At 35.4% G+C, this 16,987-nt stretch overlaps 1 protein-coding gene across 21 annotated transcripts in view; it reads right to left on the bottom strand.

The window, feature by feature from the left end:
• Positions 1–4,873: 4,873 nt before the first annotated feature.
• Positions 4,874–16,987, bottom strand: part of SATB1 (SATB homeobox 1) — a 100,336-nt gene continuing 88,222 nt past the window's right edge. For 8 of the 21 annotated variants that reach the window (XM_035278754.3, XM_078354372.1, XM_008983882.5 and 5 more), the window contains 2 exons: positions 11,595–11,798; positions 4,874–9,286 (listed from right to left, as the gene is read on the bottom strand). In XM_035278754.3, coding sequence (XP_035134645.1) covers positions 8,768–9,286; positions 11,595–11,798 — 723 coding nt within the window. In that variant the 3' untranslated portion in view covers positions 4,874–8,767. Of the gene's footprint in view, positions 9,287–10,804; positions 11,016–11,594; positions 11,799–16,987 lie in introns of those variants that run through there. The other 13 variants (XM_078354378.1, XM_078354373.1, XM_078354377.1 and 10 more) reach the window with 4 other exon arrangements.

Consider the following 16,987-nt stretch of genomic DNA (forward strand, 5'->3'; position numbering starts at 1 on the left):
TTTTTTCCTCTAGCTTACTTTATTGTAAGAATCCATTATATATATAACACATAACACACACACACACACACACACACACACACACACACATATATATATATATATAAAACACATATAACATGGAAAATACATGTTAATAGACTGTTTATGTTATTGATAAGGCTTCAAGTCAAAAGTAGGCTATTAGGAGATAAGTTTTGGGGGAGTCAAAAGCTATAAGTGGATTCTTGGCTGGGTGTTGGTGCTCCCAAGTCTGTCATTCTTCAAAGGTCATCTGTATGTATAAATATATTTTTTCCAAAATTAGGGCATTTTATAAAAAGCACCAAACTTATAAATAGGTAATGTCTTTAGAATCATTAAAAAATAAGTTTCTATGTGGTTCCTGGTATTTGTTTTTTACTCATAATTTGAACATATGCAGAAGGTATGTTTCCCCTTTGTGTAATTAATTGCACTTCTCAGCCAAAGTCTTCTTTTATCTCTCTAACATATACCCTCATCTTTCTCTTCCTGTATCCCTATCCCTTCTCCTAGCTCTCCTATTCTTCTTTTAGTTTTTTATTCTTTTGTACAATTTTCTCCTACTCCCCTTACCATATTTCAACTTAATTTTGGTTAAATAGAATTTTTTTTTTTTTTTGAGATGGAGTCTTGCTGTCACCAGGCTGGAGTGCAGTGGTGCAATATTGGTTCACTACAACCTCTGCCTCCTGAGTTCAAGTGATTCTTCTGCCTCAACCTCCTGAGTTGCTGGGACTACAAGTACATGCCACCACGCCCTGCTAATTTTTTATATTGTTAGTGGACATGGTTTCACCATGTTAGCCAGGATGGTCTCGATATCCTGACCTCATGATCCACCCACCTCAGCCTCCCAAAGTGCTGGGATTATAGGAGTGAGCCACCGCACCTGACCAGTTAAATAGGATTTGATGGATAGCCTGACAATCTAATCAAAAGCTGATTCTTTGTGGAAAGCTATGCTCCTTGTGGCAAGTCAGGCTAGAGCAGTGAATGTAGGGCTAAAAGCACAACTGCATTTTGAGAGGTGAAGAGCATATCCCACTGGGGCCAGTTATATAATCTTTCTGTGCCTCAGTTTTATCATCAATAAATATAGTGATCATAAGGTAGCTACTCCCTTGACTTTTTTTAACAGAATAAGTAAATTTGTATTGTAAAGGGCTTAGAACAGAGCTAGCACTTCAGGAGCAAAGCAAGGATATCTGTTCTTACTATCTATCTCTACTCCACATTTTACTGGACATTGTAGAAACTAAAAGAGAAGAAGGATTTTGATTGAAAAAAATAAATAAAATTGTCTTTATTCGTAGATGACATGATTGTCTATGTAGAAAATCTGATGGTGAAATCTAAAAGCTACTAAAACTATTGAGTAAGTTTAGACTAGGTTATAAAATAAAAGCTCAATATACCAAAAAAAAAAAAAAAAAAAAAATCAACTGTGTCTCCCTATACTAAAAACAATTAGAAATAAAAATGTTTAAACAATCACTTGCAATCAAATAGAAAAATGAGATAATTTAGTATGAATAATGTGAAATAAACCTGATAAAGGTGTGCTAGGAAACTATAAAACATTGCTGAGCGAAAATAAAAATTCAAATAAATGGAGAGATGTATTGTGTTTATGGATCTAAAGATTCAATATTGTTAACATGCCAATTATCTCCAAAATGATCTATGAAGCTAAAGCAATCTTAATCAAAATGCTGTATTTTTTTTTTTTAGAAATTGACAAGCTTGATATAAAATTCATAATGAAAATACCCAGAATCACTGAAACAAGTTAGAAGAAGAAGAATAGATATAAAAGACTTAGAGTACTTGAATTTAATATTCATCGTAAAGCAAATCAATGATTTTATGGGGATGGTGACTAATGCTAATGGCAAGGATGGGAGGGAGGGATTATTACAAAAGGGCACAAGAAGACTACTGGGATGATGGATATGTTCATTCTGTTTCCAAGTTGTGTGTATGTATTTGTACATATACACAAATATTTGACGTATATATTTTCATATTTATGTCAAAATATCAAATCATATATTGTAAGCAAGTAAAGTTTATTTTATGTTAATCATATAGCAATAATTTTGGTAGGCCCCTCTAATAAATTATGTAAGATCTCATGATACTCATTTCTTTGTATCAAGCTTTCCTTTCAATTTGTGTTATTTTCTATTCAAATTTGCATTAATTTTGCTGTATTTTTTCTTTTCTATCCTATTTCATTGCAGTATATATGAAGGCCCTAGCAAATTCTTTTTGTAATAAGATGTACAACAATGTTATAGTTCAACAGGTGCAGGAGATGTGATATTTTAAAGGCCAACGAATGCCTCTTTGCATATGTCAATTTAGAATGCCCCACTAAGAGGACTGTTCTTGGGGTGTAGTTCTCATTCCCATACAATCGGTTCAACGGTTTTCCTAATTTGTCTAATTTCATTCATTCATTCAATCATTCACTGAACATATTTCTGTGGCAGGATTTGAGTGATATAAGTACACGATATTGAATTTACTTGATCTATATGGTTGATTATAACTGTAGTTTAAGACATGAAAAATTTTAGACACTAGATAGCAAGTCCTACTGATGTTAGATGCAGAGTTTCATGTCTATAACATTATTTTCTTCTTAGATGCTCAGTAGAATAATTTATTTTCAGAATCATCCTGACACATTCTGACATTTAAGTGGTTTGATTTTATATGATGTATTATCCTTTAAGAAAAAAAAAACAGGACAAATGCCAAATGCCTGTATCAACTTCAGTATTTATAGCACAGAATTATTAATTAAATTTAGTTCTTCATTTGAAAAACAAGTTTGCTGGACTGTACCAGTTGGAGTGTGGATTAATTTAATGTAGTTTGAAATGTAGGAATTACTAAATCCAGTTAACTTTTTATTATGCTATTTCTATTTCTTGAGGCATACACCCCTGTTTAGAGATTTTTCTCTCTGGGCTAAGAAGATTTCAGTTCTTTTTAATTTCGTCTTCTTGGGCATGTTGCAAATATTCTACGAGGCTATGCTTTTCAGGTCTATCTATTGTGGTAGAGCCAATTCTTCATTTTCTCGGCTCCTCACCTGTTTTTGTCTATTTATTTGTGTATACGATGTCAAAGGAAAATGAAAAGTAACACCTCAAAATACCACCTTGAAAAGGAAAATGCCAACAAATTCTTTTCTGCACCTGAAGCTTTTAATTCTTTAATCCACCATGGAATGTTGCTTAATTACATATTTTATTATGCATAACTGAAAATTATGTACTTTAGTTTCAACAATGATATGAAAGCATGTATTGTTTATAAATAAAGAGAGACTGGTTTGTCTCTATTTTTTTATATTACAAATATTTGTGGAATTCTCACATGTTCTCCTTCTAAAACTTGCCTTTTTGAAAATGCTCAGAGAGCTCTGAGAAAAACTTCAAGTTTTAATGTTTTCTCTAGAAATCAGAAAATTCATTTCTTAAAAAAAAAGATGATGTCATAACATTATGGATAAAAACCATTGAATAGTTTAAATATTTTTGTCGAAATTTTATCTTAATGAGTTTCATGCAAGTATTTATTGATGGAAAAATGAAAATTGTTGAATTAGGTGATAAATCCATGGGAGTTCCTTGTCTCTACTTTTCTGTGTGTGTTTGAAATTTTCCACAATAGAGTTTGTTTTTTTAAAAAACATTTGGTGTGTATAGGTCTTTGGAGATTACTATTTCATGATGATATTCCATACACTTGATTTCAATTACTTAGTGATCAAAGTCTTCATATTAGCAAAATATGCATTACAATGTATTTCTGAAAATTTTGAATTGCCATTAGGGTTTTTTTGGTGTGCATTTTCTGCATTTGAAAAAGCTTTTGTTAGGGAGAAGAGAGAGAAATGTGAAAATAGACGTGAGTTTGAGACAAATGTGGCCACTTAACAGCTGAACAAATCGGTTAACCTATTTGAGTTTCCCTTCCCTTGTCTTTGAAGTGAGAATGTCAGTGCCTGCCTTAAATACCTCATAGTGGAATGGAGAGGTTTAAACAAGATATTTTTGTGGCAGTGCCTAATAAAATGAAGCATTCTACAAATGTTTTTTCTAAATTTAAAACGTGTGAGGATACTAGGAAGGGGGACTCAGAAGGAGGAAGCCTTTGTACTAGATCTAGCAAAACAAATGTTTGCAAATCCTCTTTGCAAATAAAGGTGGACTAGATTAAGCCTGTCCCCACGTTAAGATGCCATTCAACAGGTTTATGCCCTGGACAAATTCTCATTTTGCATGACATTGCCACAGGCTAACGAATAAACATAAATATTTGAATATTTTCAACATTCCCATCTAACAGGTATTGTTGGTTCTCCTGTGAAAGGAAAATCAGAGTAGCACATGGGACATCATTTTATCAGATGGGGGTGGTAGTGGAAGGGCATGCATTGAAGTGTCACTGTAATGAAAATTTTGTATTTGAGTACCGCAAAAAGCAAATATTTCTGATTCAACTCACAGCAAATAATGTTCAACATTTACCTTGTTGCAAAATATCTCTTTGGAGTTTCTTTACAAGTGTTTACTTTGCATAACATACGGCTCTACTGCATTCACTCATCAACCACTATCATAGAGAACAGGGCCCAGGTCAAGTGCTTTGATCACAGTCATTGTATTAGCAGCTGAAAATAATTGTTGGGAAAAGGTAACCACACAACCTTGGTACAAGACAGGAAGCTGTAATTGAATTCTGGTAGTGTTCTTTTGATAGGATTAAATTTGGAGATATATGCTTCCTATAAGCAGGGTAACATAAGAAAGTCTTAAAAATGTTGCTCATCTTTTAAACAATAATTTCAAACTATTTTTATTTAACATTTGGTATTGTCAAACAGGTATAGTATTCAGGACATACACCTTCTACCACAATCTCTTTAATTAGGGTACTTTATAGTTTATCAAAAATGTGCATATTAATAGATTGTAATTTAGCCTTTGTCAAAAGACATGCAAGTATTTAGTATTTACATTAAAAGGATTGCCTCAGAAGAAACATTGAATTCATAAGCCCTCTTAAAAAGTAAAAAATATGTATGAGGAAGATTAGTATTGATATTTTCTGATATTTTTAGATGTGATTAATAGTTTGGACCTCCATTGGTTTCCACACTATCATGCAAATTTCCAACTTGCTTTGACACAACAGTTCTATCAGCTGTATTATAGGGAATACACATTTTAATTGCTCTTTTTGAAAATATCACCAGGCAGTTCAGAATGTCTCATTTATTGAGAATATTGTGACAATCAAAGACCTTAATATCAGCCAGATGCTAACAATTGGGAATAGGGCAGAATTTAATAATGGAATGTATGGGATTCTCATTTGTACTCAATCTTGAACCATTTGAGAATGTTTTCTATTCAAGCTAGTATTTTTAGATAAACATAGATATAGATATCACTACTTTGAAAAAAACACTTATTTTAAACTCAGAAGTTCTTAGTACTAAGTGCTAACCAATACACATTTTATACATAATATGTACAGACTTTGTTACCGAGCACCACACAACTAGGGCATACATATTAGTTACCTTGGTTTTTCAAAGGTTATGTATCAACTCTGCAGTTGTGTGGCAAGGAGATACTATCAACATTATTTTTTTTTGCATAATGTGCAAGTATTATATGGCCACAGAGTGTAATACAAATTAGTGGCAAAGTGCTGAGTGAAGGGAATCCATGACAGATTCAGATGCACAAGGTTGAATATTACCCGTAAACTACCTGACTCTGCTAAGGTCTTAACAGCACAAAACGCTATGTCATGCCCAGCTTTTAAAAGTCTCTGAAATACATGGACACAATGAAGCTTGTTACAGGAATTTTACCATAGCCACAGGTAACAAAAGGAGGACTGGCATGAGCAATAAATGACATTGGGGAGCAATATGGAAGATCATCTGGGCAAGTCTTTTCTAAAATGTGCCATCTTCCCTGAAATCAAATTTTGCTCACTCCATCCGGGCCATTATTGTTTATTAACATGTGCGTGTGCATGTACGTGTGTGTGTGTGTGTGTGTGTGTATGTGCATTGGGGGGGCACTTAAAATATCAAATTATCGAAACCATGGTGACCTTAAGAAAGTTAAAAAGTCTACGTGAGTATTCTGTTAGCATTGCTATGTTGATTACCAATAGACATTCATCATTTCACTGAAAACATTATTTCAAATAATTTAGATTAGCAATGGGAAAATTATTTGCAACCCAATTTCTGTTTCCAAAAATATTACTGAATTTCATACCTATTTGACACCTTGTGTTAGGGTTGGGCTGGTTAAAAATCCAGCCTTGTTCTTTAAACTTAGAGAATGTATAAGGAAGAGGAAGATAATTTAACTAATGGAATTCTAGTTTCTATAAATACATTAAACCTAGTTTTATTTTCTTAATTCAAATTCCTTTGGCTCAACTTATTAACTTTTCTGAACTCTAGTGAGCAAGAACGTTTGAGAGTTGTTTTCTTCATAAAAAGAAGTGGCAACTTTTCAGTACAACTTTAAGTTTGCAACTAACCAGCTGCCTTCAGAGTAGCTTAGCTGTGCTTCAAAAGTAAATGGAACTTTAAAGCTTCTTTGAGAGTTTTCAATGATTCCATTTTAGTTTCTAAAGTACAAGTTCAACATTAAAGCAGCCCAGCTGCCTACCAATAAGCTCTTCAGGGCCTGAGAAATGGTAGGCAGAAAGAGAAGGGGCAATTGCAGAATGGTATCTCAAGCAACCCAGATACCCTTACCAGCATCTAGGAAACAAAGTGAAGAGGCAAATAAAAATCACGCAAAACTAATGCTGGCCTCAGTCCTTTCTGTGACCATTAGCACACCTCATTTTATATTCTGGTATTTTACTAAGTTTAATGTTGCAAGAACTTTGAAGATTGTGTTTAAATACCAGGTGTGTTATTCCTATTTTCTTCATGTAGCTCTTATAGTTATGACATATACAATCAAATGAGCTGTTATTAACTTATTCCAAAAACTTGTTAAAAAAAAAAGCTTACTAAGTGGTTTTTATACAGAAGGTCCATTTTCCCCCTACTTATTAATGGACTTTAAAAAATATTTGTACATTAGCTTAAGGAAAAGTGTTGCTATAATTGAAGTATTGTGAAATAAGCACAGACGAATCCACTCTAAGAACATAACTGCTAGAGACTGGATTTATGTTTTTGTTGGAGAGTCTTTTGACCATCCTATCTCTATTTATTAAGCAAAATGTTAACCAAAACAGGTTATCTTCATTGTGAAATTTCACACCTATTTAAAAATGAGCATGTGTGTTTGATTTAAATTTACAGTGTTTCAAGTAACTTTTCAATTGCTCTTTTCAAAATCAGTTAAATAGCAAGAGTATTAACATGCACCTAAATGAGAGGGCCATCCTTTGACTCTTCTTTAAAGTTACTTCACATAAGCAGACAAACCCTACCATGTCATACCATACAAACAATTTTAATTGTGTAGTTACAGTCAATAACCACTCCTAGGCAGAACATTTCTGCATAAAGAAAATTGTGATACACTTATAAAAACAGCCAGCTGTAACAAAATAGCTGGTGTTTTCATAGCCATAAACTCATAAAAAAGAAATACACCTTTATACAGAAATTTTATACAGATGTAGCTTTAAAATTGATTGTAAACCAAAGGAAGACACATTGCAAACATCAATTATTTTCACATTAATTGCATAATTTTCTAAGGTGATCTATTAGTTTTATTTACCTAAGCTTATTTGCATGATAGTAAAAATTGCATACAACAATAAGAGTGAAGCTTATAGTATGAATTGCTTGGATAACATAGAGCACTTTTTATAGGCAACTGTGTAAAGCACATTTTCTCTATTTAAAACTTTTAAGACACTTTGTTTTACTGCCCATCAAAATACATTTATAAATAGAAAAGAATCAGTATGGTAACAAGAGAAGCAATATTACATTTAACGGAAACTTCCAAAAAATTAATTACAACATGATGCTGCAGGATCTACAAATAAATAATGAGGACTAAATTGTGTTTCACATTTTCTTTTCCTTTTTTTAAAAAAATCATGTAACAATGAGAATGAAAAAAAATTACAGTGAACTTTTATTTCCAAAATAAAAACAAATTTGAATTACGGCAGTGCCATATAATACAAGGCATTTGTTGGCATATGTCATCTTTAAACTGCATTCCACAGTCTATAGTTCTTTTGTAACATACAATAGAGTAACAAACTCTTTTTTTTTCTTTTTTTTTTTTAAATAAGGGGCGAGTTTCCAAAGATCAGTGTGGAGTGCTACAGAAATAATTATAGGAGAGAAAATCATAATCACAGAAGTTATAATGCTTGTTTGAGGCTCCAGAATAATAACTAAAAAAAAAAAAAAAATCACTGTTTCCATGCTTACGGGGTACACACTTTGGTGCATCCCGTGAACACAAATTTTAATACCAAACAATCCTTGATGCTTCACCTGGGGCTGCCAAGCAGTTTGTAAAACAGAGTAAAACATTTAGTGCAGTCTGTATTATCCTTTTCCAACTTTTCTGTTTGTGCAAGTTTTTGAAGATTCATTGGCCAAACAATGAACAACAAAGGTTTTCTGAGAGAGTACAAGGTGAACTTTTCAATTTATTAGTAGATACCAGTGGAATTGTTGAACGAAACGAATACTTTTATCTCAGTCTTTTAAATCAGCATTAATGTCTGTGTTTCCTTCCACTGACAGCTCTTCTTCTAGTTTTACTGAAAAAAGGGTGTTAGTATTTTTATCTTGGACACTCTCTTCCAAATCCTTCAGCAGCTCCTCTTCTTTATATTCTGCCACATCGACCTCTAAACCGGAATTGTCCTTCAGTTTGCCATGGTGCTTGAGATAGTACCGCTGGTTCTGAAAGAACTTGATGATGGTGTACTTGGGAAGGTCAAGCTGAGCGGACAGAGTCTGGATGGCCTCTTCGTCAGGGTACAGGCCTACGTCTTGTATGAAACTCTGGAGGATTCCCAGGGCTTCCACTGAAATTTTTGTTCGTGGCCGGGTCTTCTGCCGGTTCTCCTCATCTGACTCTGCTGGAGAGGCCACCGTGGGTTGCCGTGGGGGGAGCCGAGGGCCTGCCTGTGGCTGCTGTTGTGGCTGTGGAGGCTGCGGCGCCTGCTGCTGCTGTTGCTGCTGCTGCTGCTGCTGCTGCTGTTGTTGCTGCTGCAGAGAAACAAGGAAACAATCAGAGCTCTGCTATCGTGGAGATCCACACAAAGCCGCCTCGAATCAGGAAACGTGGTCACAATCCCACATACAGCTTCTTTGATAGGGACGAAGACTTAGAACAAAAAGGAAGGCCAGCTAAATGGCCCACAGCATTTAGAAAACAATCAAAAATGATATGAACTAGGAATGGATGAATTAATATGGCTATGCTCCCCAAATGAATAACATGGGGGGCTACTGCACTTACTTATCAGAAATCAGTGGAGGAAGTGAAAACTCAGTGCTCTGAAAATGGGAGCCATAAACTTCACTAGAAGGATACGCATCAAAGGCGAAGATGGCACATCAAATTATGATGTAAATAATTAACAAAGATTTAAAATGAAGATGGAGAGGCTAGGATTTCAAAGACATTTTAGAAAGGTGAGCTACGGAGCAGTGGGGAAAGAAATTTGTGTTCTGCTCCGTTTCACTGAATGGCCAGGAAGAACAGAAGATGAGCGTATGCTCTTATTCCATGTTATCTGTCATGAAAGCAAAGAATTTTTAAGATTCTCACATTTGCGCTTTTTCTATCAGACAGTTCCAATTTAATACACACTCAATTTCTTACCAAATTGCGCTGGGCTGACACTGCAAGTTTTTTTCTTACCTCAAAATAAAGGTTCAATCCCCCATACGACGGCTAGCGAATTGTTTTGTCTATAGTAAACTCAGATGTGATTAGGATTTAAATTTCGTGTATACAGACACTTTTTCATAATTACTATATGTGCTATAATTTCCATACACAATTATACATAAATATGTGACACATGCACATACTGTATTCTCGATATCCGTAATTCTTACGAGCAAAGCAAATCAACCTGAGTAAGTGGTACAATATTAGAATGCTATCATCTCTATGCATTTCCTTTTATACCTCTAAGAAGGAATTTTATTAAAAACAATTTACATTTTCAAATGAGTACTTTTTAAAATTACTTAACATACATTTTTCGCTTTTTTGTTTCTGCTAAACAGTAAGTTTTTCAGGCTTTCATGGTTATTTTAGTGCTTGAAATCCTAAAGGGAACCTCTCTGTCAACTTGTTTTAATACACACTTGAGAATTTTTTTATCCTGGTAAACAACTCTATTATTGTTTTTAGCTATACATATATATATGTCTGTACACACACACACACACACACACACACACATATATATATTTTTTTACAGAAATATAAAAAATAATGCAGGTGATTCAACAAAGGTAGAATTTTAGGACTCTGGAAGGCAATGGCATTTTACTTTAAAAGAGAAAGCTAAAATCATCCCCTTTAACAAATATAAGCTCTATAGCTCAAGTTCAATGACAACACGCTTCCTAAGCAATTGGGGACCTAAGAGCACTAATGACTACCTGATCCCAGAACTCTTCCATCTAAATTCACAGGAGAGTTCCTTTACAAGATGAATGGTGACAAGGCCCATAACATGACAAAGCACAAGGCTGCATCTGCTCGAACAGTGGGCTCTGGCCATGGCTATGCTATATATCCTTTGAAAATCCTGGGGGAGCAGGTCTTCATTTCACCCCCTCTCTGTGTCCCTTGCTGGCAGAGGTAACTGTGCCCGCTCACCTGAGGAGCAGCACCGAACCATGGTGCAGGGGTCGGCAGGCCTGGTAAGAAAACGCCTCTAGACTCTCCTTTCCCAAGGGTGGTGGGAGAGGGGCTCTAAAGGAAAGACAAACAGATATGACTCACCCCTAACCTACATTCTGTGAAGTGTGGGGAGACAGAGATTAAACACAAGGTGAAGGAAGGGCCAAGGACGATAAAGCAAGATTCCAAGTAAGCTTCCCTCCCCTCCTCTTTCTGGACAGAATCCAATGTACAAAATTCTGATTGTACAAACTTCTTTTACAGCAAGAGCAGTGGCTCTTTTCCTCGGGGGCACTGTGCTATTAATTAAAAAAAATAGGTGGTGTTTTAAATTGTGATTTTTTTTAAAAACACACACAAAAACTTTAAACTCTCAACACAAAACCCAATACCAACAAAGACACATTTGCCAAACAAGGAGTGTAAAAAGGGGGTTGTCGCTTTGGGGGTTGGGGGGTGAGGAAAGAGGAACGCAATACATATGTTGGAAAAAGTATGTTAATCTTTAGTTTATCCCGCTGAGCGAGAGGGCAGTGTATTGCTAAAAAGCCTATGCTTAGACTGGCAGGAGGAAGAGAAACACTAATTTCCCTGCTAAGTTTAAAGTTTTATTTACTTATTGCTATATTGAACTGAACAAGGTAAACGAACCTGAATCTGCTCTGCTGGAACATGGATAATGTGGGGCGGCCTGTCGCCATGGTGATGCACCGCATTGCTCTCCTGTTCGTAAATGGCATCCCGTTCTGGCTGAGGAAGACTGAGGAACCTTCGGATCATGGAGAGGTTCTCCCACAGGGTTCTGTTTTCTGGAGAAGGATCTTCCTTCCAGCGTAACAGCTCACATAACCATCCCTTAGAGACAAGGGCATAATAGGTTAGTTTGTGCCTATGGGGTGGGGAATGTCATTTTCCAAGAGTAGCTAAAAAGGAAAAACCTTATGAATTAACTTTTTCATAAGCTCAGAACACACTAATCTGCTTTAAAATTTGTTTTTAACTTGTTAAGAGGTTATCTGTGGCTGTCAAGGAGGCAAACTCTGTTTCTAATCAAAGTTAAGATTTGCATCTCACAGGAGGGACACATTTTTCAGACTCTGAAGGTGAGAGAGCATTTATCACAGATTTTGTAATACATGAAATAGGAGAAAAACAAAGTTGATATGCTTCACTCTTGTGCAACTTTCCTGTCTAATGAGCGGCTGGACATCTGAGGATACTGAACTGCTTAAGGGGTAGGACAGATTTTAGAAATAATTTTTTTAAAGGATTTCCTAAGCTTGTAATTTCTGGATTTGAAAGAAAACTGTGTATTTATGTGTGTGTGTGCATGTATGAAACAGAAAGGACATGTGCAATTCTACCAGCACGAATGGTGTCCAGTATAAGGCATGATGATTACAATGGGCATTAGAATAATTCGCTATGAACTCTTTAAAAAAAGACACTGGGCCTGCAGTGGCTAGTGGATGTAATCCCAGCACTTTGGGAGGCCGAGGTAGGTGGACCGCAAGGTTGAGAAGATCAAGACCATCCTGGCCAGCATGGTGAAACACTGTCCCTACTAAAAATACAAAAAAATTAGCTGGGCGTGGTGGTGCATGCCTGCAATCCCAGCTACTTAGGAGGCTGACACAAGAGAATTGCTTGAACCAGGGAGATGAAGGTTGCAGTGAGCCAAGATTGGGTCAAAAAAGAAAAATGAGACAATGGAGTCTATTTTTCTGCCTACTGCAGTGGGAGCATATGATTTGTCAGGCAAGAATTTAGTAAGTTTCTTGGGCTAAGAGAGAAGGAAATGTCCAGTGACTGCCAAAATCTGAACCTCTCGGATGTTTTCAAGGCCCGGTTTTTTACCCTGGGGTTATCTATCAAGAACTGAGTGGGCATCAGAATACATTTTCCAGTCATCTCAAGTCTTCACCTTGGCTGCCATGATGAACATTAAACAATGGAGTGAAGGGGAAGAGTGAGGGTGTCCGACCCAGACCCCCACCAACCAAGGCAGCCACCCCTCTGCTGTTCAGCTGCCTGCTATGCCTCTCACCTGCATTCTGCTCTGGAGAAATGTCTTGAAGCCATCTCTACACTTCTTCATTGACCTCCTCACCCCAGATGCCCAGTGACTGGCTGACCCAGTACAAAGCCCCTGGCCCTTTTTCTGAAAATGGACGACTTACTTTACCCTTCAATCTCCTCTCTAAAGACAGTTATCTGCATTCTTTCTGCTTCCTCACCCATCAACCTAGGGCTAGACTTTGCCTGAGACCACATTCTTACTGGACCTCCTGCTCTTCCCTCTCTCCTCCCTTCCTCCCAGGGCCCTCACCAAATCATGAGCACCTGACTCCCATCCTAGGCTCTGCTTTTAGGGAATTTGATCTAAGACAAAGACATTTCTTAAAAATTTTAAGTAAATTAGTTGGATGAAAAGGGAAGTACAGTTTTTTAAAAATTATTATGTAATTTTTAGATCTTGTCAAGGAGGGTTTTATTTTTTATGTTATCAGGGGTGAGGTTAGAGGATGGCATAATTTTCCTTCCCTTCTCAAACTGAAACCACTAGAAAGAAAAATTCTTCTTTGACTGCAGTGTATAGTGGAAAGAAACATGGCCTGTTCTCCCCAAAATGGCCTACTTGAAGAAAAGGTAGAAAACTGACATATAATCTTCCCAAGGCCTATCTGCTAACCAGCCCATGGTGACTGCTGCTGTATCTCATGACATCTACTAGTATTCCTACTCAACAGGTCTTTTAGTTAAGCAAATATATGCATGGGGATGGTCATTTAATCATGCACTCATTTGATGCCACTGAATGCAAAAATCAAGGTTAAGACAGCAGGCAGTAAACTGAAGATTTACCTGAAAGACTCTTAGCTAAATAAAACCTAAAAATCACTATGATTGCAGTATCACTGAACTTGCTTCTCTTCTAACCATGGCAATTCCATGTTTATTTCCAGAATACTTTAATATGACATATTTCAGCTCTATTTATGTGAATACATTAACTACAAAACTGTATGTGAGTGTTTGAAGTATCTGAGACCCACTTGCATATGGTGCCCTGGAGATGTTTACTTAGCTCTTACTGGTAAATATTTGCCATCTGAATTAAGCCATGAAAATATACATTTTTCTACAACTAAGCTATTCTTTATACTTTACTTTTAAATTTTGTTGCTGTGTATGTTTTAGATATGTATCTTCCTGTAGGCTTTAATATTAACTATGGGCGAGATTACTTTCCCTCTCCCCCTTGTCTGCCTCCTTTAGCCATCACAATTGACAGGACCCCTCCACCTGAACACAGCAAATCACACAGTTTTATATACCTTTCAAAAGAAGTTAGAGGTTCATAAAGAAAAGAGCAGATTTTTTTTTAACTCGGCTAGTATTCTACTATTGCAATAAATGCTAAACATTGAACATTTAAGAATTTTTTTTTTTAAGAAATAAATGCTTGTAACTAAAAATTGCTAAAAGTTAAATTAAGAATGAGTCATGTAAGAAAAGCTTCTTGGAGAGAGCTGAAAAACTCCAGTGATTTCTCACATCCTTTAGAAACTTTCTAAAGTAATGCAGAGATCAGTTAGCACTTGGATATATGTGAAAAAACATGTGGATCACAGATGTTCTTTGGAAAAGAAAATCATTAGTTCTTTTAAAATGGCTAATAATGATAGCTAATTCCTAAACAATCACACTCATGCTGGTTTAACAAATATTTCAGAAAAAGAGCCCTGACTCATTCAACAAATATTTTGCTCATATTGTCACTTCTGTGTCTCTATACTTACGAGATGGATCCTTATTTTTATTAATTGCCCATGACTAACATAACATTTCCAGTAGTTTGCTATTAACCTCTGCCCTTAAATAATACTTCTAATTCCTCATCTAAAAATAATTTGATGAATTATAAGTTGAAGCATGTCTCCGCTAGCCTTTCAAGAAACGCGATGATTTTAAGAGACTGAAATCAGATGCTTCTTAGAAAAATATTTAACGGTGCAGCTGGGAACTGTTAGCTGTACAAGGGTATTCCAAAAAAATTAAAAAGGGGGGGTTTGCTTCTCTTGATGTGCATCTCTCTTAAAAAATAATGGAAAACAGACATTTTGACACATTAGCTCTTTGTTGGTGTAGAAATAAATTGGCTCATTCCCAATTTATACTGGCAAAAATAACGTAATTTATTCCAATGCTATTTAAATACCTCGAATATTTTGACTACCTCAAATCCTATTGATTGTTACTCTATTAATAATGACAGTAATCTGATCTATGTTTTTGCAGAAAAACGAGTAAAGAAGCCAAATGCTTTCTAATTCTTCAATACCTTTTCCTAGGTCAGTTTTCCACAAGTGTTATAGTTAGAATAAATAAACGAGAAGAAAATGAATATGTCAAAATATTTTAATATCTGACAAAAGTGATTCCCCAAAGTATGTACTAGTTTTTAAGTGATAACTACATTTATGTTCGGGGTCGGGGGAGAGATGAAGAATGAAATGCAGTGCTTTGTTGCAAAAAACAAAAACAAAACATAATTAAGGTTTTTAAGAGAAGTCTCTGGGACTTGATATACATAAGGCCATAGGCAGGAATAGGAAACTGCTCTCTAAATTAAATTAGCTCACAACTGTTTTGAACACTAGAAAAGACAGGGGACTAACAACCTTAAAATAATGGACCAATCCATTCTCAGAAAATGAAAATGGTACAAGGAACAACCTACACTTTAAATGTAGTAAATTTGCCAAGCAACGTTACACTGCATATAAAGAGGGCAAAATATAAACAGTAGCCACATGTAAATAAATTAGTAAAACTTTCAGGATGTTACTACTTTTCAAACTGACAAAGTTTAATTTGACACCTTCTGTTCTAAACCCTTTGTTTCTATTCAAAATCACGCCTTGAGCTGTTGCGATCAATCACAGTGCTCCCCCTATTACTTAAAAAAACTGGCATGGACCCTGAATAAGCTGAAAATGCCATGCAGATGAATTCTGAGATAATATGTTCAAACCTGTTATATACAACACAAATCCTGTAAAGTTATGTATTGTAAACCTACATTTATTGAGAACTAAAAGTCTTAAATCCATCTGCCACAAAGGAAATACTGTTATGTACTTTATAGTAACCAAGAACCATCTGCAAATGTCTTGCTACCGTAAGCAAGAAAATGGTGCAAAAGATGCTAAACCTAAGACTGCATGAAATAAATAACACATTCTTTTTGACTGGTTTTGGTTAGGGATCTATTAAAGAAATGTAAGATTGGGGAAAAAAAAGGAAAAGAGAAAATGCAGAATAACTGCCAAATCAGTACTGCAAAAAAGCAAAACAAACTCAATGATAGCACAATGGCAATTTATTATGGTCCATGAAACACATGACTGTATGCTCATTTTAAAGGAAAAATTAGCAGTTCTAAACTCAATATTCTAATGATGTGCTTTACTGACAGAATCTTGTTGTACCACATTTAAATAAAAATCCTGGCACCTTCATCTCTCAGCTGCTAATTTCCAACCAAACTCAATCTCTGATTTCCACTCCACTCTTTTTAGAACATTTAATTCAAGTCAATTCGCTTCTAACATTTTAACAGATAAGGGGTGCACAATGATTTTAATTGAGTCAAGAAAGTAACCTCCTTTCATAAATGAATTTATTGTACTTTATAAAGCCTCACACGCATAAAAAGAGAAACCCTAACAAGGCCTGTTCTGTGACAAAGCTGGGAGTATGTAACGTAACTACTTTTCCAGGAGAAAACAGACTTTGGTATTCTCTGAGAAAAAAAGTCATTTAATGCAATATACATATATGTATATATTATCATTATGTACATATACATTTTAAAACTAAGAGCTATAAAAGGAGAAAGAAAATGACAAAAAATTCTTACTGCAACTAAGAAGGAAAAATACAGCTGAAAAAAACAGAATGGTAATTTGAGTTCTAAAAAGCAAAACATTTTAAAGTCTGTATTTATCCCCCCTCACCCTCATCTTTTATGTGTTATT

Source organism: Callithrix jacchus, chromosome 17, assembly GCF_049354715.1.
Source record: "Callithrix jacchus isolate 240 chromosome 17, calJac240_pri, whole genome shotgun sequence".
Classification (NCBI taxonomy): domain Eukaryota; kingdom Metazoa; phylum Chordata; class Mammalia; order Primates; family Cebidae; genus Callithrix; species Callithrix jacchus.